The sequence below is a fragment of the Meles meles genome, chromosome 1 (genome assembly GCF_922984935.1).
Source record: "Meles meles chromosome 1, mMelMel3.1 paternal haplotype, whole genome shotgun sequence".
In the NCBI taxonomy this organism is placed as follows: Eukaryota; Metazoa; Chordata; class Mammalia; order Carnivora; family Mustelidae; genus Meles; species Meles meles.
In genome coordinates this window covers 166,419,811-166,443,676 of record NC_060066.1, presented here as the reverse complement: position 1 = coordinate 166,443,676, position 23,866 = coordinate 166,419,811, and the positions used below count along the sequence as shown (strand labels likewise).

The 23,866-nt window shown below is 37.1% G+C and overlaps 1 protein-coding gene across 4 annotated transcripts in view; it reads right to left on the bottom strand.

The window, feature by feature from the left end:
• Positions 1-23,866, bottom strand: part of TM2D1 (TM2 domain containing 1) — a 49,923-nt gene that overhangs the window by 7,012 nt on the left and 19,045 nt on the right. For all 4 annotated transcript variants that reach the window (XM_046018587.1, XM_046018568.1, XM_046018595.1 and 1 more), the window contains 2 exons: positions 20,795-20,886; positions 11,218-11,291 (listed from right to left, as the gene is read on the bottom strand). In XM_046018587.1, coding sequence (XP_045874543.1) covers positions 11,240-11,291; positions 20,795-20,886 — 144 coding nt within the window. In that variant the 3' untranslated portion in view covers positions 11,218-11,239. The remainder of the gene's footprint in view (positions 1-11,217; positions 11,292-20,794; positions 20,887-23,866) is intronic.

The following is a 23,866-nucleotide window of genomic DNA, read 5'->3' as shown; positions in this document are numbered from 1 at the left end:
AACCTACCTGAGGCTCACTTGCCTCTCTTGGGAAATGTAAAACTAACCAAAAACCAATTAGGACCCACATGTTTTACAATCTTGTAAAGTTAGTAGTTAACATGTAGAAAAATAACAAGGTGTTGTTTTTGTGTTTTTGTTTTGTTCCCTCTGTTCTGTAGAGAAGATAGCCCCAAAGGTTACAGTTTTATTACCTGGGAATACATGATCAAAATCTGTATCTAACATAGCCATTTTCATACCATTCCCCTGCCCTCAAACTCTGTGATTGTGGCTCCTCAACAACCAGTTCTAGCAAAGGAATTCCACTCCTCCTACCAGAGACTGGTTCTGCCTGGGCACGGAACCTAATTCTGGCCAACAACCAATGATGCAAGTTCACTGTTGGCATATTTGCCCTTAAGAAGGTATGTGTATGTTGGGCGGGGGGGAGGGGCAGGGAATGGATTCTTTCTGCCTCTGGAAGTCACTATATAATGAAGTGATCCAAACCAAAGGATCTGAAGATGGCAAAGAGAAAGAAGGAACAAGAGAGGGAGAAATAGGAGGGAAGCAAGAGAAGAGAATGGGAGGGAGGGTCCATTATGTCTTTTAGCTCTAAATTAACAAATAAAACTACCTTATCTCTAGATTCTTGGTATGATGTAGTAAACTACCATATTATTAAAGCAAATTTAGGGGCACCTGGGTGGCTCAGTTGTTAAGTACTGTCTTTGGCTCAGGTCATGATCCCAGGATCCTGGGATGGAGCCCCACATCCGGTTCCCTGCTCAGTGGGAAGCCTGCTTCTTCCTCTCCCACTCTCCCTGCTTGTGTTCCCTCTCTCACTGTCTTTCTCTCTGTCAAATAAATATACAAAAATCTTAAAAAAAAAAAATGCAAATTTAAATTGAGGTTTCTGTTACCTATGGCCAAAAACACCTGATAATGCACTAGTTTTCAGTGTCCCCTCCACACTACTGCCAGATCACCAAAGCACAGCTCTTGTTGCTATTGTCTGCTAAAACAATTTGAACAGCTGCCTCCAAGACAACCAAATTCAGTCACTGTGGGAAAGCTCTAGAGGAAAGAACTGGAAGAGAAAGCTGACAATAACTACCTGGAGGAGGGAGCCTCTCTGAATCTCAGGTTTTTGTATCCCATATAAAGAGGAATAGAATAAGCTGATCTGTACGGTATTTTTTTTTTTTTTTTAATTTGACAGAGAGAAATCACAACTAGGCAGACAGGCAGGCAGAGAGAGAGGAGCAAGCAGGCTCCCTGCGGAGCAGAGAGCCTGATGTGGGGCTTGATTCCAGGACCCTGGGATCATGACCTGAGCCGAAGGCAGAGGCTTTAACCCACTGAGCCACCCAGGCGCCCCTATACGGTACTTTTAAAGTTCTGTATCTTGTATGACTATGACATTTAAATGTAAACACATCTACCAGATATTGTCAATATACTTTTCTATGAACTATCCCATCAAAGAAGAATTTGTTCATCCTACTTAATGTTTATGAAAACTATCTGTTGTAAAGTGTTCAATTATTTAAATCCATATTCCCTGACCAAAATAAAAAAATAAATTTGTTTTTAAGCATCTTATATAGATTTATGTACACGTGCCCATTATAAATTCCTTTATTATGTGTACATTATTAAGTTGTTAATTGTGAAAGTATAAGTCTTTAAAAATATCCCATGCTGAGAAATTTTTTACTCAGTTAAATATGCCTATGTCCATTTGTTCATTGACAACAAGAGTATGGAACCTAAAATTATAAGTAGGTCTCTCTGCAGAAGAAATAGCCTGAAGTCAAATTCTACAGCATGAAGTATTTCCATCTGATAAGCTGGGACAGATTTCCAAAATCTGCGGATCCAATTCATGGACCAAGAGGTCTTCATCTTCCAAAAGGGAAAACAGAAAGGCCACTACACTGTAGGAAGATGTTTTATGTAATCGGCATCAAGGTCGTCCGTGTGAGAAGTCTTAAAACCACAAGAAAGCAACATCATATCCCTCTATATTAGTTTCCTATTGGCTACTACAGCAAGTTACAAAAAGACGTAGTGGATTAAAACAGTAGAAATTTACTCTCTTACAGACCTAAGGCCAGAAGTCTAAAATCAAGGTTATCTGCAACAACCCCATATCCTACAGAGACGCTCAGGGGAGACTCTGCTCTAAAACTCTTCTAGCCTTTGACAGCAGTAAGTAGTCCTTGGCATTCTGTAGCTTATGGCCATATCACTCCAATCTCTGTCTTTGTCTTCACAATGCCTCCTTTTCTGTGTCAATCTTTTCCTCTTCTGTCTCCTATAAGGACATTTACTATTGGGTTTAGGGCCCATCTGGATAATCCAGGTTGGTCTCTTCATATCAAGATCTTAATCTTGACTTAATCACATCTTAACTTAATCACATCTGCAAAGACCCCGTTTTCAAATAAGGTAATATTCCCAGGTTCCTGGGATTTAACATGGGTATCTTTTGTACTACCACACTTTCTCTCCTATGGAAATGATGGTGGTCTGAAGGCACTGGGTGGAATTTAAATTCTTCTTTCATTTGTTTCTGATTCTCTTTACCATGAAATTTTATTTGCAGCTTAAATGTAAAAAAAAAATCTTGAATTGTTTACTTTAACAGGTAGGTTCCTCTATGGCTGCAAAGTCTATAGCAAAAAGAATAAACTGGCAAACTTAGGAATACACATTAAAGTTAAGAATGTTAAGAAATGGTCACCAAATTCCCTTTTTTTATTACCTCTGATGTCCCATTCTAATTCTCTACAATCCCCACTCACCACCTACCCACACAAATGATGACCACACACTTAATTTGGTATATGAGCTGGATACATATTTATTTTTTTAAAAACATGTTCTTTGAATATCTATCATATGTAGATAGATAGTTAGATTTTTTTTTTTTTTTTTTTTTTTTTGACAGAGAGAGAGATCACAAGTAGGCAGAGAGGCAGGCAGAGAGAGAGAGGAGGAAGCAGATTCCCTGCTGAGCAGAGAGCCGGATGCGGGACTCAATCCCAGGACCCTGAGATCATGACCTAAACCGAACAAAGGCAAAGGCTTAACTCACTGAGCCACCCAGGAGCCCCTGAATATATATTTTTAATTTATCCAAATATTACTGCTGTGGACCTTGTTCAGTTTTAAACTATTCTCACAGCATGCTATAATTTTAAGACATTTCCATGTAGTGTATGTTCATCTAGGTAAGTCCTTCTAATTGCAGCTGAGTGTTAGAGGATGCATCCATTCTCCTATTAGTGTATAAATCTAGGTTGATTCCAACTTCCTGCTACACAAACAGGCTGTAATAGAGAAAATCTTTGCACATAACCCCTTGTAGACAGCAGTATAATTTTTTTAGAGTAAATGCCCAGAAGTATTTATTTACATATTAGTTATTTGGGTGATTCTATGAATCACCTATTAGTTTACTATACTCATTTAACTATTAGGATCTATCTTTTCTGGTTGATTAGCAGAAATTATTTGTATATTCCACATATCAATTCTTGCTGCTAGTAACCTTTTATTCAGTCTGGTCTATGCTTATAGTATCTTTTCTAAAATAGAATTTCTTAATTTTAAGGTAATCAAATTCACTAATTTTTTTTCTTTATGATTTACATTTTATGGATCTTGTTTAAAAAGACAACCAATCTAAGGTCATGATGATATTCTCTTCAATTAGCTGTATATGAAAGTTTATCTTGCAGGCCTACGTGGCTCAGTCAGTTAAGCATCTGCTTTCAGCTCAGGTCATGATCCTGGGTTCCTATGATCGAGCCCCACTTGGGTCTCCCTGCTCAGTGGGAAGCCTGCTTCTCCTCTCCCTCTGTCACTCTCTTGCTCAAATAAATAAAATATTTTTTTAAAAAAGTTTCTGTTCTCCTAAGTATATACACAAAAGAACGAACAGGGGCTTTAAATAGATACGTATACACAAATATTAATAGCAGAATGATTCACAATAGCCCAAACATGGAAACAATCCAAGTGTCCATCAACAGATGGACAGATAAACAAAATGTGGTATATACATACAACGGAATACTCTTCAGCCATAAAAGGGAACGAAGTGCTAATACATGCCACAGTATCAATGAACCTTGAACACATTATTTAAAATAAAATAAGCCTGACATAAAAGGACAAATATATAATTCTATTTATGAAATACCTAGAATAGGCAAATTCAGAGACAGAAAATAGATCAGAGGATACCAGGGACTGGGAGGTGTGGGAAATGGGGAGTTATTGCTTAGTGGGTACATAGTTTCTGTTTGCGGTGATGAAAAAATTTTGGAAATAGATTGTGGTGACAGTTGTGCAACATTTTGAATGCCATTAATACTACTGAACTGTATATTTTTAAAAAGGATAAAATAACAAATTTTATATTATATATATATGTATTTTTTTACCACACCAGAAGAGAGCTTACTTTATGTAAATTTTATTAATATTGTAGTTTTTTTGCAATTCTATAAACCTTTGATTTTGTTAGTGGAAAATGTATTTTTGCTTGAACATATTTCAGTAACACTTATAAATGAATTAAAGAAAAAATGTGGTTACTAGTAAGTACTTTATTTTTTTTTAATTTTATTTTTTTAAGATTTTTTTTAAAATTTTCTTTATTTGACAGAGATCACAAGTAGGCAGAGAGGCAGGCAGAGAGAGGAGGAAGTAGGCTCCCTGCTGAGCAGAGAGCCCAATGCAGGGCTGGATCCGAGGACCCTGGGATCATGACTTGAGCGGAAGGCAGAGGCTTTAACCCACTGAGCCACCCAGGTGCCCCTAGTAAGTACTTTAATACCTAACCTTTAACAATAGCTATCTATGCTCCCTCATTAATGTCTTTGCATTGTCACTGAAGTCATATTGGCTTAAGTAACTCATATTATCTTACAAATTTAAAATGTTATGAATGAATTAAAAAGGAAAAGAAAAACTAAGAATACTTTATATATCTCTATCAGTGCACCCTTTTATGCAATCTAATCTACTTATGAGTTTCCCCATATAATGAATCCAAATACTAACACTGGCAAGATTAAATCATCTCCTAAAGACCTATTAACCTGGTGAAAAAAGTAAAGTGATTCAATTGTCTGCAATTAGAGGACAATGATGCAACCTGTGTCCATCCCAGTTCTCCCAAAACTATATATATATTCTTTTAAAAGTCAAGCTACATTTTTGTGTTCATAGTTGACTTCTCTGTGTGGTTAATTTTAATTTGAGGTCATTAAAACCCTCTTATTAGTCACATTTAAATTAAACGCCAAAATTCCTACAAAGTGCCAGAAGTTATATATGCAGACCCCTGACTTCATGTGATTCAAAACCTGGTTAGTATTAATCCTAAATAGCCAATATAAGCATCATTCCTTAATAAATAAATAAGATTTGCAGCCATCAAAAGAAATGAAATCTGCCACTTGCAACGATGTGGATGGAACTAGAGGGTATTATGCTTAGCGAAATAAGTCAATCAGAGAAAGACAATTATCATATGATCTCTCTGATATGAGGAAGTTGAGAGGCAATGTGGGAGGTTTGGGGGGTTAGGAAAAGAATAAATGAAACAAGGTGGGATCAGGAGGGAGACAAATCATAAGAGACTCTTAATCTCACAAAACAAACTGAGGGTTTTCGGGGGGAGGTGGGGAGGGGGAGGATGGTGGGGTTATGAACACTGGGGTAGGTATGTGCTATGAAGTGTGTAAACCTAGCGATTCACAGACCTGTAGCCCTGGGGCTAATAATATATTATATGTTAACTAAGAAATTAAAAAATTTAAAAAAAAAGAAATGAATAAGATTCATACATGATACCTCCTGAAGAAAACCCAGCTTTGGGATTAGTCTCAAACCAGTTTAAGATACTCTCTGTTTTTTGAACATTCCTTTAATTCACTGAATAAATATCTGCCCACAAGAAAAGTAAACTAAGCGAGGGGTGCCTGGGTGGCTCAGTTGGTTAAGCAACTGCCTTCAGCTCAGGTCATGATCCTGCAGTACCAGAATTGAGTCCCGCTGCGGGCTCCCAGCTCCATGGGGAGTCTGCTTCTCCTCTCTCGTGCTCTCTTTCACTGTCTCCCTCTCAAATAAATAAATAAAATCTTTTTTTTAATATTTTATTTATTTATTTGACAGAGAGAGAGAGGTCACAAGTAGGCAGAGAGGCAGGCAGAGAGAGAAGGAGAAACAGGCTCCCCACTGAGCAGAGAGCCCGATGCGGGGCTTGATCCCAGGACCCTGAGATCATGACCTGAGCCGAAGGCAGAGACTTAAACCACTGAGCCACCCAGGCACCCCTAAATAAATAAAATCTTTAAAGGAAAAGAAAAGTGAACTAAGTGAAATCTACCTAATTAAGATCACATGACAGAGCAAAGGCTTCACAAATTATCGGTCTCCTTAGTTATCCAGTTTATTTCCCCAACTAATCACACCAGGGTTAAATAAGTAATACAGAGGGCTATTTGAAAGATTCGATATCTAAAATGTCTACTGGTTTTTATATATTGCTATCGTACATCTCATGAACTATCAAGGACTTAGATCAATTCTTCTAGTACTGGTAACTGGTTGAGGGTGATTACAGATTTAGTCCTTCTTTTGATCAATAGTATATGTATGTCACAGAGCAAGGGAATAGGCTATGTTTGGGATAAAATAAACTAGCTTACACAGAAGTGAACCTACAACTTGAGCCTTGCTCATGCTCTAGACTGAAAAGCCTAGGCTTCTAAAATTTTTAGTAAATTCAAAGAATTTAAACAAGATAAAAATCAAGATAACTCATTTTTATTTTTATTTTAAGCCACCAGTTCCCAAGGAAACATTTTATTTCTGATAATAAATGGAATCTTATTATCATAACACTTTGGGGATAGATTGTAAATTCCTCTAGGGCAGAACCTCAACTTCTTATACCTGATAGGTCTCCCTAAACCCATTTTCACTGATGGCATAAAACCCACTATTTTATTTATTTATTTGACAGTGAGAGAGAACACAAGTAGGCAGAGAGACAGGCAGAGAGAGAGGGGGAAGCAGGCTCCCTGCTGAGCAGAGAACCCGACGCAGGGCTAGATCCCAGGACCCTGAGATCATGACCTGAGCTAAAGGCAGAGGCTTCACCCACTGAGCCACCCAGATGCCCCTTAAACCTACTATTTATAGTTTATCATATCTTTTATTTTATTCATTACTTCTCAAGTGACACTAGGAAATGTAGAACTTCAAGGTCCTAAAGAAAAAGCAAGCACTTTTTAAAACTACCTTTTTTTTTAGCTTCTTATCTTCCCTTTATTGGTACAAGGCTACACTTTTCACAAGATATATTGCATTCAGTTCAAATCAGCCCAAATTTTCGATGGTATACATTATGTTTAGCATACTACCAGTGCTATAGTAAGAAATTTTTTTTCTACAGAAATTTATGTGTGAAAAGTCAGACCTGGTGTCTAAAAGTTAAAAAAACAAACAAACACAGAAGCACTATATAATTCAGTGCTAAAAAATTATGTATATTAAATATCAAACTAATGAGATATTTTATAAATTTTACAAATTTATAAAATTCATTAATGTCTTGGAATTATGCTGCTTCTACGAATTTCTACTGCTTATACTGTTATTAGTCCCTTAAGGAGATCTACTCTGTAATGTTAATAGGAATAAAAATGAAAGCAATTTCTTCCATGATGTATAGAATATTTCTAAATTGTCACAAAGTACCCTGACATACTTCCAACAACTTTCTACATTCCAATTCCTATTTCCATTTTCCCTCCACCCATCTTCATCTTTTTGATCTATGGCCATCTTATCCCCACGTAGCAGAGGAAATTTTCCTTTCTTTTTGTTTGGCAGATACCGTATCAGTGGTTTTGGTATAGTTAAACACATCCAGTGCACCTGGATGGCTCAGTCATGAAGCATCTGCCTTTGGCTCCGGTCATGCTCTCAGGGTGCTGGGATTGAGGCTGACATCGAGCCCCACATCGGGCTCCCTGTCTGGCAGGAAGCCTGCTTCTCCCTTTCCCATCCCCCTTGCTTGTGTTCCCTTTCTCTCTGTCAAATAAATAAAATCTCTAAAAAAAAAAAAAAAAGTCCAGATTGTGAGTGAGAAGTTTAAGTGAAATAAAAATATTCTATTTTTCTGATAAAAAAAAATTAAAGGTCTAATCAATTCATCATAACATACACACATATATAAGCACAAAGAATGAATGTTTGTTTTAAAATCTTCAGAACTGGGGTGCCTGGGTTAAAGCTCAGTGAGTTAAAGCCTCTGCCTTCAGCTCAGTTAATGATCCCAGGGTCCTGGGATCGAACCCCACATCGGGCTCTCTGCTCAGCATGGAGCCTGCTTCCTCCTCTCTCTCTGTCTACCTCTCTGCCTACTTGTGATCTCTGTCTGTCAAATAAATAAATAAATAGATATTATAAAATCTTCAGAACTGCCTTATGAATAACTACAAATACAGTGATTATACACAACAGTTATGTATAACTGAAAGGCAGTATGCTACATACATATCACTGATTTAGATTTTTGCTGAATGCACAAAAGGGCCGAACTAATTCTATGTATTATTTTATACTATTAATTCACACTGCCATTTCCATACTTTTTAAGAACATAAAAAAAAGAAGGAACTTCAAAAGTTTATTAACAAATAGATACTCATTAAAGTATTTTCAGTAAATATAGTGACATGTAAATGTTACTTTAGAAATATGTGCATTATGTTTTATATTACTTTGGTTCAAATATGAAATAACTAGACCTAATTTTTAAAGAGGATTTTCCTGGATTTTTATTATAAATACTGTGAAGCAAAGTATGTTTTTATAGGTCTTGAGTTCATGCACGATATGTTTCTGGGATCAGAGCCCAACAGAAAAACATTGCTATTCACTGGGGAACAATATTTAATAGCAAAAAGAAAAAGAAAAAACAGGATGGAGAGAATGAGAAAGAAGAATAAACAAAAAGATGGACAAATGTAAAAGGTTTATGATAAGTTGGAAAAAATAGATTTGGGACAAAAACATTGACATAGTTTATGATACTTATATTAAAAACATTTTATTTGCTGAAAAAATAATTCTTAAAAACTAAAGTAGTCAACATCACAAGTTAAGTAGATTAAATGATGTGTAAAGCAAGATTACACCTCTTATTTGACTACATTTGAAAATTTATTTTTTCCCTAATCTGAAAGCAGCAACGTGGCCATACCTGTTGAAATGTCTTAATTAGGGAAATTAACTGCAGAAATTCAAACACTCTAATTCTGCCTCAGTATTTCTTAATGCAATAGGTTCAGTTTGAGATCTTTAAGAAAAAGAATGATTTGTTCTCAAAAGTTCAGGCATTCGTGTACCAGAAAGCAGTCATTGAATCAAATAAGCACTATAATTTGATAGAAGTAAACCTTTATAGAAAGTGATGACATCATCAAAGAAAGAACCTAGTGTGAAAATATTAGGTAAATGGGTTTCAAAGACATTGAATTCTGGATATCTTAAAGAATCCCAATAATACATGAAATTCCTTGAATCCTCATTTATAGTGAGAAATCCATTTCCAAGCATATGTGCACAAGTACCTTAGCCTCTTCATGCCTGCTTGCCTGTCCCCCAGTCAGAGAAGGCAGGATATTTGGTTAGGCATATGTTTATGAATAAAGACAGGAAAATTCCAACTTTAAAACCAAATATTTTCCTTGTTTAATTCTGGTATCTTATTGGTCCATATGCTGCCTCCTCCTCACAGTATGGTACCCTCCTCACAGTATGCTACCCAAATCTCCTGGATTTTGACTTTCTTTTAAAACATAAGGATTAACATCAAGCAGACAGAATTGAGGAGTGGAAATATTGTATGAGAAAGAAGACCAAAACTGATGATGATCTATATACATACTGACACTCTTGCTGGAGACATGAGGTGCTCCATAAATGCTTACTGAAATGCTGCTTTGTGACATTTGTTGTGGTAAATTCATCCCCCTCTCTAATTTAAGAATCCTCAGAAGTTAACCACCATCAGTTCAGTGTGTCAAACATCTGGTGATACTTTTAATGCTGAAGGACAGCACTTCATACGCTACGCCTGCCTCCGTACCACTGCAGGAAAAGATGAGATTACCACAGAGAAGCAGAGAGAGGTATCAGGAGAGTTCCTGAATACATCATTTGGTTATATGGATTTGGTCGTACCCAAGGCCAGCCCCATCCTAGATTTTCTACAGAATGCCCAGTCCTTTTTTCTTTCTGACTTAAGCTAGCTGGATTTCAGTTTCTATAATTTACAACCAAGAAACACTGATATAGAGTGCCTGTCCATTAAAAAAAAGAAGAAGAAAATATTGTTTCTGCCTCCACACATTCATATGTAAATATCAGATCCCCATCAATATCCTATTATAGTAATTGACAAATGTGGCTGTGACTATCAGGAAAAGAAATAATATATTGAGAAATAATCTTAATCCCTATTAGAGATTCATAATACAAATTATAAAGATTCTCAGAGGTTATCCAGTAAAGAAATCTCAGTTGAATTCACATTTACAAATCATATTTGAGCACAGAACCCTTTTTTTTTTTTTTAATGAAAAGACAGTAGTCTTTTAGAACTACTAACTAGTAGAACACAGGCTGGGAAATGTTACTTGGAAACATAGCTATGATCCCCTAGATGCAGAATCTAAAGAAAAACTGGAAAAGTTTTCCTAACTGCTTTCTAAAATATTTATTTTATTTTTTTTACTTTCTTTTGTTTTTTTTAATCAAAAAAAGAATTTTTTTCAGTGAGGCCAAAACACTGGGAAGACAGTGGACTAGTGTCTCAAACACTGTCCTCAAAGTGTTGAAAACCCTTCTAGGTTTTTATCAGGAAAATGTAGGCCAAAGTTTGATGGGTACGTGCAGCAGGGGCAGCAAAGGTTAGGTTGATCACTGTCCTGAGGGTCAATCACATGGCTGGCTCGGGGCAGTCCTTATTGCTTGAGGGGGTAGTTTCAGTTCCCATGGGGATACTCTGCCCGCAGGGTCTTTTGTGTAATTAAAAGATAAAATGTGCTTTCTAATATATTTAAAATATACCAGGAAAAGATCAGAGAACTCATATTTGAATGGAAAAGTAGTTCATCTTCTAAACCCAAACTAACTTACCTGCATTGAAATAAGAATGAAATCAATTAGGCTCCCGATTCCACAAAACCCTACTGTGCAAAACTTTAATAAACCTGGAAAAAAAGATAAAGTCACTTAAAATTTGGAAGTCTTATAAATATTAACTTTTCTATTTCCTAGTAAACCATTAGGTATACTATACCACAAACTCTTTCTATCAAGAATATAAAATTAACACTTTAAAAATTCAAATCTTCACCTGAAAATGAGAAAGGTTTAAAAAAACCCTCTATAGGGGTGGCTGGGTGGCTCACTGGGTTAAGCCTCTGCCTTCAGCTCCGGTCATGATCCCAGAGTCCTGGGATAGAGCCCCACTCGATCGGGCTCTCTGCTCAGCAAGGAGCCTGCTTCCTCCTCTCTCTGTCTGCCTCTCTGCCTACTTGTGATCTCTCTCTGTCAAATAAATAAAATCTTAAAAAAAAAAAAAACCCTCTATATAAAAAGCCACAAAAAATTAATTCACTTAACAAATAAGTATTATGAACTGAAATAAAAACTCAATATAATCTCACAAAATTTCTTACAAATCTTAAAGAAATAAATCTTTAAATTGCATTACTCCAAAGCCATAGAATATTTCTTAGTCCTTATTTATTTATTTAGGCTTAATATATTATGTGATTGAAATTTTAATACGCATTTACATTAGAAAGTTCAAACAAATAAAGATGGTCAAGTCACAGAAAAAATAACCAAGATAAAACTTTGATCTTATAAACTGCAAAATTTTATTAGCAACCCAATTATCTTTATCCTATACTTAATTATCTTAAATTTATCCTATATTTTTTAGGAAAAAAGCTTCTCATGTTCATTATTTCTATAATCAAAATCAACAATTCTATGCACTGTATACACCTCTGCCTTCCATCACAACCTTGCAACTAGGGTACCGAACAGATCATTACAGAACATAGAATCTAGGACATACACAACGATATAACACAAAACCATGATGATGGAATAAAGAGACAGGTTGGGGGTGGGGGTGGGATGAGTAATCTCTCTTCTATATTTAAACTTAATTGCTTTCCAGACATATAAAAATGGTAGGAAACAAGACTCTTCGTGAAAGGGTAGTTCTAAGTATCAACTACAAACAGATGCCAGCTAAAATCACAAGAGTGGATGAGATCACCTCCTGCACACAATTTGGAAGTATACAAATAAGACTGAAATATATAAGTACATTAGACTTTTTATTATTAGACATATTGCAGAATAATGTTATAAGTACAAAGATAACACATGATCGAAATTACTTTAAAACCATAATATAGAGATTATATAAAATTCTGCTTTCACTTTTCTTCAAAACTCTTGTTATGTTACCTAATATTTTATACTTGTTCTATCTGTCTCGTGGAAGTCCCACTAGGGGAGGATCTTTCATCTGGTTTATTTACTCCTGTGTCCTTAGTACCTACAACACCACGTGCCACAAAGTAGATGCTTGATATTTGTAAAATGAATGGATAAGGTGTCTCAGCTTTTGTTTCCTAAAGACCTCTAACTTTTTAGCCATTATCTTATATAACAACTCCTTTAATTATTTTTTTCAATAGTTGCATTTTATTATAGTAGCCCAGGGAACTTGATGAACTCAACTGGTATATTCTATCCTTCACTCATTCATTCAATTTCTGAAATGTATCCCTCTTCACACAGCAATTTAATGTAAATTTGGAAATGTCAAAAAGATTGCCTTTCTTCAATTTTCTTATAACAATATTAATTTTAAGAATGGTTCTGCAGCACATGGGTAACTCAGTCGGTTAAGCTCAGGTCATGATCTCAGCCCCATCCAGCTAAGTCCTGGGCACTAAGCCTGCTCAAGATTCTCTCTCTCCTTCTACTCCTTCCTCAACGCCCCCTCCCTATTAAAAAAAAAAAAAGTTTTTCAAAAAGGTTTTTTTTAATTACTTGCTACCTTATTAAGAAAACATAACCATGTCAGAGCCTTTGCTCTTGTCATGAACCTTTCCAACAATATTCTGTAGATCTCATTTCTCGGGCTAGTTCTTCAGAGAAGTCTAACCTGCCTATCTGAAGCAGCATGCCACTTCCCCTAAAGCCCCTTGCCCTATCACATCACCCCTATTTATTGCCTTTTTGGTGCTGATTAAAAATCTGTAACAGCCTCATTTGCTGCTTTGTTCATTCATTCTCTGTTTTCCTCTGCCATGTAAATTCCTCAAGATAGGGTCCTTACCTTACTCAAGTCAATTCCATGAACAGTACCTGACAGACGGTAAGAGTTTGATAAATATTTCTTGTATGACTATCAAAAAACTAGCCACAATTTAAATGTTTGACAGAGAGGAATTATCTCAGAAAAATCAAGGTATACCTAATAAGAGAGAATACTATGCAGCTGTTTAAAACAATGACATAGAAGTATATTTATTGGCAAAGTAATGTGATAACACTCAAAAAGAAAACAATAATGAGTCATTAAAATCTGTATATTCTGCTGCTGAACCCCTCTTTTTTTTTTTTAAAGATTTTATTTATTTATTTGACAGAGAGAGAGATCACAAGTAGGCAGAGAGGCAAGCAGAGAGACAGAGGGGGAAGCAGGCTCCCCGCTGAGCAGAGAGCCCAGGCGGGACTCGATTCCAGGACCCTGAGACCATGACCCGAGCCAAAGGCAGAGGCTTAACCCACTGAGCCACCCAGGTGCCCCTGCTGAGCCCCTTCCAAAGGGTGCTTCAGAAAAATGAACAGGAGAGGTTCCTGTTCAGATAAAATATTAGATAAGGGCATGACATGTGTGTTTGGAACTTTGGTGAGTGTCACCTACTCCTGAAGTCACACATTTAAAGAAACTATAGAACAGATCCAAGATGATATTTTAGCAATCTGCAAACTGAACTACAGTGACAGATAGCAGATGAGTATTTGCTTGGGAAAGAGCAGGATAGGAGGGCCAAGAGGTAGGGATTACAAAGGGCAGGAGGAAGCTTTGGGGAGTGATAGATATGGTCATTATCTTGATTATGGGGACTGTTTCATAAGTGTATACATATGTCTAACTTATCAAACTGTACATTTAAAATATGCATTTTAATGTATATCATTTGTACCTCAATAAAATGCTGCTATTTATACTTGCTTTAGCATTCCAAATATAAAAATATTTTATGAAAATAAAATAGGAAGGACACTAAGGGTTAAAGGAGATAGAGAAAAAGTAAAAACTCAGAATAGTACATGGCACATGGCAAATACTTAAAATGTTACCCCAGTTTTTACATCTCCTACCACTGTTTCTACTATCCCTACAATTACTATTCACTGAGAAATGTAGATAGCATAAATTCACATTCTTTTTTTTTTAAGATTTTGTTTATCTATTTGACACAGAGAGAGAGAGATCACAAGTAGGCATAGAGGCAGGCAGAGAGAAAAGGGAAAGCAGGCCCCCCAGCCGAGCAGAGAGCCTGATATGGGGCTCGATCCCAGGATCTGGGATCATGACCTGAGCAGAAGGCAGAGGCTTAACCCACTGAGTCACCCAGGTGCCCATAAATTCACATTCTTTATAGTAGAATCATCTAACCTCGTCTCATACCTTACAAATTCCTTCTGGCTGGGTTATTCCCAAACGACTCAAAGATCCCTTCTAATGCACTGTGTTCTCCTATTCTCCTCCACCATCTCTACATTTACATATGCTACGCTATTCTCTGCCTTGACTCCTCCTCTGCCCACCTCCACCCCCCTGTTCCCAATCATCTAGCTAACCCCTAAGAGTCATTTAAAACTTCTAAAAAGCCTTCTTTAATATCCCCAGGATGAATTTAAAAATATTCCTAGATGCTCCCCAGCCCTGCCCTTAACTTTCAGCACTGCACATGTATCATGGTATGACTTACTATGCATTTTTATTTATTTGTCTTCCCCTTCTCTTCTGTGAGCAACTGGCAGCCAGTGCTGTGTCATTCCCATAACTAGTCATTCTGACTACTGAAGAAACAAACTGTATCAAGTATCAACTGTGTCAATTATCTTATCTGCAAAAAATGATCAATTTGAACATCATAAAGTAGCATACATTCTAAACAGCATTTATTAAAACCAATACAAACCATTATTCTTATAGATTTCATATTTTGAGCATAATACCGGTTTCTTTTTTTTAAGTGAGGTTATCTGTGAACTACCAAAAGTAGACTGACTTTTTTTCAAATAAAAAAGTGTCTCTTTGTACAGACATGATTTGCTAACTCCTTACCGTGAAAAGGAGTATTGGTTTTCGATTTTAAAAACTGTTTTAAAATTCCAAATAAAAGTGTTTCTAATAAAGAAGGATCCATTTTTATCCTGAACCATTACTATTATAGATATATTCTTTCAAAAAGATTATGCTGCCAGATGACATTAATAAAGTTCATGTTTTGAGTGTACTTTATACTTTAGTAACCTAAACTTTACATTTTAAAAACATGAATTCAATCAAAGGATTTACTTGGATATAAAACAAAAAGAACAGAGATTAATTTGGGGTATTTAAAAAAACTCTGGTATTTTTTCTTTTATTACAGGTTGAGTCTTGCAAATACTACTGTCTGCATGATTATAGATTACAGCATATTGAAGTTGCTATTTGCCAAACCACAGGTGTTGTATAATGATTTGGTAATTGGCTATCGCTATTCTTTTTGTGTCTGTACCTATAAAAGAGAGTTTTCAAATCTTAGAACAGTTTAACCTATAAATCCCTTTATTTGTCCCATGATCTGTGGATATTATATACCAGTCTAAACTGGTAAATTCAAACTAAAAAAAAAAAAAGAAGAATATAACCAAAGATTTTTAAGATTTGGGCTTAAAAACACTTTGTTATTCTCATAATAAGAAAGTATTTACATTTTAAAAGGAATACCACCATGAAAAGAGTATCTCTCTCCTGATCCAAAAGAGCTATTAGCTTTGGGAATCCATAATCTTTTAATGCTACAGATGGACAAAGCAAAATATGCTAGCTATTGCATATATAAAAAAAAAAACACAGATGTTAACACAGTTGAGAATACAAAGAGAGAATACTATTAGAAAAATAAGGTTTCATTGTAAAAAAGTTTCTAGTTAATGTAGCACTTGCATACTGAGGAATAAATCAATTAAAGGAAATAAAGTTATATATAAAGTTACAGTCATGGGCTAAAAAGGAATTTGAAATAACTGAAAAGAAAATTCTGGGGGAGCCTGGGTGGTTCAGTCGGTTAAGCATCCGACTCTTGATTCCAGTTCATGTCTTCATCTCAGGGTCATGAGTTCAAGCCCCTAAATAAAAATTTTAAAATGTTTTAAAAATTAAAAAAAAAAACTTTCTTAAAGGAATTTTTAGATTTTATCAAGTTTTATTCATTCTCACCCCCAACACATTTCCCTTATTTAATCCTGAAATAAAATTTATATAATGAAATATCACATTCAACACTAAACTACTTAGAAAAAGCAAGTTTCATATTGCATGACTGATATTATTTATTCTGTTCTTATAAAATTCTAATGATCATAAATAGTTTTAAGCAGGTATCTTTTTTTAAAGATTGTATTTACTTATTTGACACAGACACAGCGAGAGAGGGAACACAAGCAGGAGGAGTGGAAAAGGGAGAAGCAGGCTTCCCACTGAGGAGGGAGCCCGATGTGGGGCTCGATCCCAGGACCCTAGGACCATGACCTGAGCCAAAGGCAGACGCTACCCAGGCGCCTCTTAAGGAAGTATTTTAACAAGCTACCACTGCTTTCCATAACCATTTAGATTAAATAAGATTATAAGAAAAATAGGGGTATCTGGGTGGCTCCGCCAGTCAAGCATCTACCTTCAGCTGGGGTCATAATCCCAGGGTCCTGGGATCCAGCTCCACAATGGGCTCCCTGCTCAGCAGGGAGTCTGCTTCTCCCTCTGCCTCTCCACTCTGCTCATGCTCTCTCTTGCTTCCTCTCAAATAAATAAAATATTTTTTTAAAAAATATAGAATGTTAGGGCCATCTGTAACTATTTTCATGCCAGTCAACATTATAGTAAGGTTAGTACTACAATGATAGTTATCATTTTAATCAAAAAATACCAAAATCTTTAACCTTGAATTCTTAGTAAAAATTAAAATTTCATTTAAAAACATTTAATATTTTAAAATTTTTAAAAATTGTAACTTTAAAAAAATTGTAACTTTATATATTAGATTAGATTAGTTAATAAGATATATCAAAATCCTTAACATTACTACTTAAATGCAAGTAAGATACAATCAAAATATTTGAATGCTTAAAAGAAATGAGGATTTTTAGTTAAAGATAATGACGTTGACATACCTACTTAGCTCCTCTCACTCCAAGACCCCACTAAAAGATGGTAAGGAATTTTTAAGGACCCCAACCCCAAAGAACAAAGAGAATAAAAGATAAGACAGTAGCAACAAAAATTTAGAAGCTGGAAAGCAGACAAATGAGAAGTGACAGACTTAATGATCTTGAGAAAGTTTTATCTTAGGCCAGCAGTCAAAATGTGTTGCACTAATGAACACCCAAAGGTTGTTGTGATAATACAGTAAGTTATTGGGATGCCTGGGTGACTCGTCATTAAGCGTCTGCCTTCAGCTCAGGTCATGATTCCAGGGTCCTGGGATCAAGTCCCGCTTTGGGCTCCCCGCTCAGCAGAAAGCCTGCTTCTCTCTCTCCCACTCCCCCTGCTTGTGCTCTCTCTCTCTCTCTGACAAACAAATAAAATCTTTTAAAAAAATGCAGTAAGTTATTTAAATCTTTTTTTAAAAATACAGTAGATTATTTAATGATTAAAACAAACAAACAAAAATCCTTTACGCTGTACCATAATGTTAAATGTTAAAAACTGCACTTGCAAGTTTATGGAATCTCACTCAGCCTCCCATGGAAAGGTTCTCTTTGACTGAGGCTCATAATAGATTGGAATAGCAGTGGCCAGAGAAAAAGAGCTCCTGGCAGGAAACTAACATTCACTAACCAGATCCACTACACAGAGCTTTATACAGAGCTTTATTACTGAGAGGTTTACTTCGCAGGAAGAAAAATTCACAACATACATGCCAACATATTATGATGTGCTGCAGTAAGACAAACACATTAACTTACACATATGACGTGACAGCTCATCTGACACACATCCCAGGAAGCCAAAAAGTCACTCATTAAGCCAAATATATGAAATAGATTTATTATTTAAAATCATCACAGAATAAACTATTCTAAAGAACAGTGTTTCCCCTTCCCTCCTAACCTCTTAAAAACTTTCTAAAAGTTAGAAATCTTTCTCTCACACACACACAAACACACACACACACACACACACACACACACGTCTGTCTTCATAAAGAGAACACAGAAGAAAATATGAGAATAAAGGCAAAAGGCTTCAGGTGTATTCTCACTTTCTCATTATGAAATCTGATTTCTCTGTCTAACCAGCCAGCCAGCCAGCCAGCCAGCCATCCTCTAAAAAGAGAGTTAGACTGAAGGACTGCCATTTTACCAACTCTGAGGCCTTCTGTGCAGATCACATGGCTTTCTGCCATAGGGAAAGGTACAGCTACTCTAATATATGGCAGGAAAATGAGTTGGACTGTCACTCAGGCCAGGACTATGGCATCAATCTCCTTCCTCCTTTCTCTGTCACCAGTACTTCTCTATTCTAAGCCATTTCCCTCAATTCCTCCAGTAGAATCTTCCTGAAAAATGAGTCTACTATGACTCTTCTCTGCTTAGAAACTTTAATGGCTTCTGATGTTTAAATGGTAAAGTCGAAACTCCATAAAAAGACACTTAAAGCCCTTTATAATTTGACCACAGACTACCTCTTCAGTCACTTTTCATCTCTTGCCATTATTCTTCCTATGCCAAAAGCTAAACTATCTACCATTCTCTCAGCAGGCACACATACTATCACACCCAGTGCCTTTGCACATACTGTTCTGTGTAATGCCCTCAATCTCTGTAACCTGCTCATCCTTCAATACCTAGTCTAAATGTCACCTCATCAAAGAAGTCCTCTTTCATACCCCAAGGCTGACTAAATCAGTCCCTCTTCTCTGTTCTCATAGCACTTTGTCATGGTTCTATAAGAGCTGTATCATAAATGGATCCACCAACATATTTATTTCCTTTATAACCAATATGAAATATGATCTTCATCATTATTCCCAGAGCACTTACTTACTTAACAGGTAGTAAATGTAGAATAAATGTCTATTAACTGAACAAATTTGTGAGTTCCAGGTAAGGCTGTCAGAAACATACTTCCTACTAATACCATAGTAAAGATTCTTCTTTGATCTCTGGTGGGTAGCAACATGGAAAGAATTAAGATTAGCCTTGCTAACTGGAAAAAAAGCATCAGAAACTTTAAATTTTGCTCAGTAAAGGGCTAATGTAGGAGCAGAGTACTGTAGTAAATAAAGCATGATCTCTTGAGCCAGAAAATTTGGGTTCAAATTCAGGTCACTAGCAGAGTGTCCTTGGGTAAATCTCTTAATCTCATGACAATTTCCCTATCCATAAAACAAAGATGATAACAACAAATATGTCACAGAATAAAACAAGGCCTCTGGAGTGAGTAAATCCCTTAACCTCTCTGGTGACAATTTCCCTACCTGGTAAAAAAGATTTAAAGAGGATGATAAAGTCAGAGAGCTATAAGGCTTAACTAAGGGCAGGCATATAAAAGTATTGTTTAAACAAAAGCTATCATCAAATCCAAATCAAATGTAAAAATCATCAAATGTAAAAATTCACAAGCATGAGTAACTATGGTAAATGGGAAGATTATACTAGAAGGAATGTGTGTGACAGGTGGGGGGCGGGGAGGGCGGGGGAAGGGAGGAAGCTAAGGTTAAAAAAAGTCAGGCTCCACACCAGCTCTTGCAGGTCGCCATAGTTCCAACCCAAGTTTCTCCTGAAAGAAAGCTTCTCTTCCCAAGGGAGTATGGCAGAGGTTCAGATAGAAGGGCAAATATTTTTAGAAAGAAGAAATGTACATTTATTCATAAAATATTTATTAAATGTTCACCATGTTGCCCAGTACTAACAATGACAACTCAAGCCTACTATCCTAAGGGAGTGCCTATACTATTTTGTATGTATTTTCATAAAGATGAAAATACAGGAAAAGTCAGTATTTATTACCCAAGCTGAACTGTAGAACTAACAGCTAGCTCTATATTCACAGAAGATTAACATTCACCTCCAGTTAATGTCGAACTTGTAACTATTAATAGTATGCAAAGATTTAATCTATAAGAATTGGTATATTTAAGGGTGCCTGGGTGGTTCCGTAGGTTGGACATCCAACTCTTGATTTTGGCTTAGGTCATGATGTCAGGGTCCTGGTGAGCCCCATGTCAGGCTCTGTGCTCAGCATGGAGTCTGCTTGTCCCTCTCACTCTGGTCCTCCCCCTGCTTGTGCTCTCTCCCTCTCTCCTTAATAAATAAATAAAATCTTTAAAAAAATAATAAAATGGAAAGAACAGGTATACAAGTTTACAAGGATTTTTTCTTGATGAAACATACTCACCCAAGGCAGGGTATCCAAGGTAAAATCGATCTGCTCCCAACCATCCAAGGAAAAGAGACAGCGCAACTGCCACCTTGTATGAATAGCCATTGCTGTACAAAATTAGAACCTGAGTGTTACATACATGTATTTCCAACATGCAAACATTTTAGGAAACAAAACTGTTAATTATCACTTATTTATTAATTTGTTCACTGATCCACTCATTGATTTTCATGCCAGGCACTACTCTAGGTTTTTGGGATATATATATATGAACAGAAGAAATAAGGAAAACTGTCCCTAAAGGGCCTTCAATCAATAGGCAACAAGCAATAAAAATAAACATTTAAAAAGTAAATCATATATTATGTTAAAAAGTCATAAAAGGGGGCGCCTGGGTGGCTCAGTCAGTTAAGCAGCTGCCTTCACCTCAGGTCATGATCTCAGGGTCCTGGGATCAAGTCCCTAGGATTGAGCCCTGCCCTGGCTCCATACTCAACAGGGCATTTGCTTCTCCTTCTCCCTTTGCCCCTCAGCCCCCCTCCACCCCACTTGTGTTCTCTCTCTTTCTCAAGTAAATAAAATCTCAAACACACACACACACACACACAAAAGAAAAGTCATAAACACTATTAAAAAAAGAAGTGGAGCAGGTCATTTAGGGAATTCAGAATGTCAGGGGTACAGACGAGGGGGATATAAGATATAAATAAGTAATAAGAGTAGGCATCTTGAGAAGGTGATAGATAAGCAAAGACCTGAGGGAGGTGAGTTAGTTAGCATGCCACACCTCTAAGGGAGGAGCATCCTAGGCAAAAGTACCTGCCCAGGGGAGCACAGCATACCTGACATGTCTGAGGTCTATAAAGGAGGCCAGTATAGCAGGAGTGGAATTCGAGAATAGAAGAATAGTAGGAGCTGAGGTCAGAGAGAGGACAAGGGGTGAAGAGGGCAAATCATGTATGGCCCTGAACATCGCTGTAAAGACTGGTTTGTAGAGGGGGGTGGGGTTATGCACTTTGGGGAGGGTATGTGCTATGGTGAGTGCTGTGAAGTATGTAAGCCTGGCGATTCACAGACCTGTACCCCTGGGGATAAAATTACATTATATGTTTATTAAAAAATTAAAATTAAAAAAAAAGACTGGTTTGTACTCTGAAGGATATGGGAAACTACTGAAGGATTTTTTTTTTAAAAGATTTTATTTATTTATTTGACAGACAGAGATCACAAGTAGGCAGAGAGAGAGGAAGGGAAGCAGGCTCTCCGCTGGGCGGAGAGCCCGATGTGGGGCTCGATCCCAGGACACTGGGATCATGACCTGGGCCGAAGGCAGAGGCTTTAACCCACTGAGCCACCCAGGTACCCTACTACTGCAGGATTTTAAACAGACATGTGATATGATCTGATTCAGATTTTAAGATTTTTTTTTTTTTTTTTATTTGACAGAGATCACAAGTAGGCAGAGAGGCAGGCAGAGAGAGTGAGAGGGAAGCAGGCTCCTTGCTGAGCAGAGAGCCCGATGCGGGACTCAATCCCAGGACCCCGAGACCATGACCCGAGCCAAAGGCAGCGGCCTAAACCACTGAGCCACCCAGGCGCCCCCTGATTCAGATTTTAAAGTAACTAGCTGCTGTGCTGAAAACAGACTGTAGGGGAGTACTTGTGAGCTCCTGTAGCAATAACATTGTATAACAAACCACCCTAAACCTCAGTGGCTTAAAACAATAAGCAATCATCCTCACACTGCAATTAGCTGTGGTTCAGCTTATCTAGAGTGGGTTCAGCCAGGAAATGCTGCTTCAGGCTAAAGTTTGGGTCAGTTTGGATCCAGGCTACTATTTAGTTAAAATCAGTTCCTCTTACCTTTTCCTAGGGCCCAGGCTGCAGGTGTAGCTTTTACCCGGGACAAGTTCTTTTCAGAACTTATCACCAAGATTCAAGAGGAAAGATAAACCTCACGGGGGCCCCTGGGTGGCTCAATGGGTTAAAGCCTCTGCCTTCAGCTCGGGTCATGATCCCAGGGTCCTGGGATCGAGCCCCACATCGGGCTCCATGCTGGGGGGGGGGGGCTGCTTCCCCCTCTCTCTTGCCTGCCTCTCTGCCTGCTCGTAATCTCTGTCTGTCAAATAAATAAATTAAAAAAAAAAAGAAAGATAAACCTCACAAGCACATTTAAGCCCCTGCTTGTTTCATACCTGCTAGGATTACATAAGCCAAATGCAATCACATGGTCAAGCCCCAAACCAACAGAGTAGAAAGTACACACCACCCAGTTAAGAGTGATTGAGAGGGATGAACTTTTTGAACAAATGTGGGCTACCACAAGGACAAAGGCGTCTGAAGGCTCTTGCAGTAATCTAGATGAAAATTAATAGTGGCTTGGCCTGGAGTCTTAGCAAAAAAAAAAAAAATACCACTGAGAAGTGATCAGATTCCGGATATGTTCTGAAGTATAACAACTGGTTTTCGGTGCTCGCTTCAGCAGCACATATACTAAAAAAAAAACAAAACAACTGGATTTCCTGATGTATCCAATTTAGGGAATGAAAAAAGAAAGGAATGAGAATAAAGCTAAGATTTTGTCCCATGTAACTAGAGGGATGAAGCTAGCATTAACCAAGTTGGGGAAGGCTGAAGGTAGACTAGACCTTGAAAGGATGTTCGGGATTTCACTGTTGGACATTGAGTTTGAGACATTTATCAGATATCCAAGTGGATATCAGACAGCTAGATTTATAAGTCTAGAGTTAGGGAGAGAAGTCTGGGCTGGAGATATATATTAGGGAGTTACAAGCATATAGGAAGTATTTCAAACCAGGACATATCTATGTTGAGTATAGACCAAAAAAAAAAAAAAAAAAAAGAGAGAGAGAGAGAGAGAGAAATTCACTAAGCCTTGAGATACTCCAATATTAAGAGATCAAGAAGAGAATAAACTAGAAAGGAGACTGAGCAAGAGTTAACAGTGAGGAAGAAGTATAACTAGAAGAGTGTGGTATACTGGAAGTCAAGGGAAGACAGTACAGTGTATTAAGGAGAACAGAGTGATCAGTTGTGCCAAATGCGACCGACAGATCACGCAAGTAA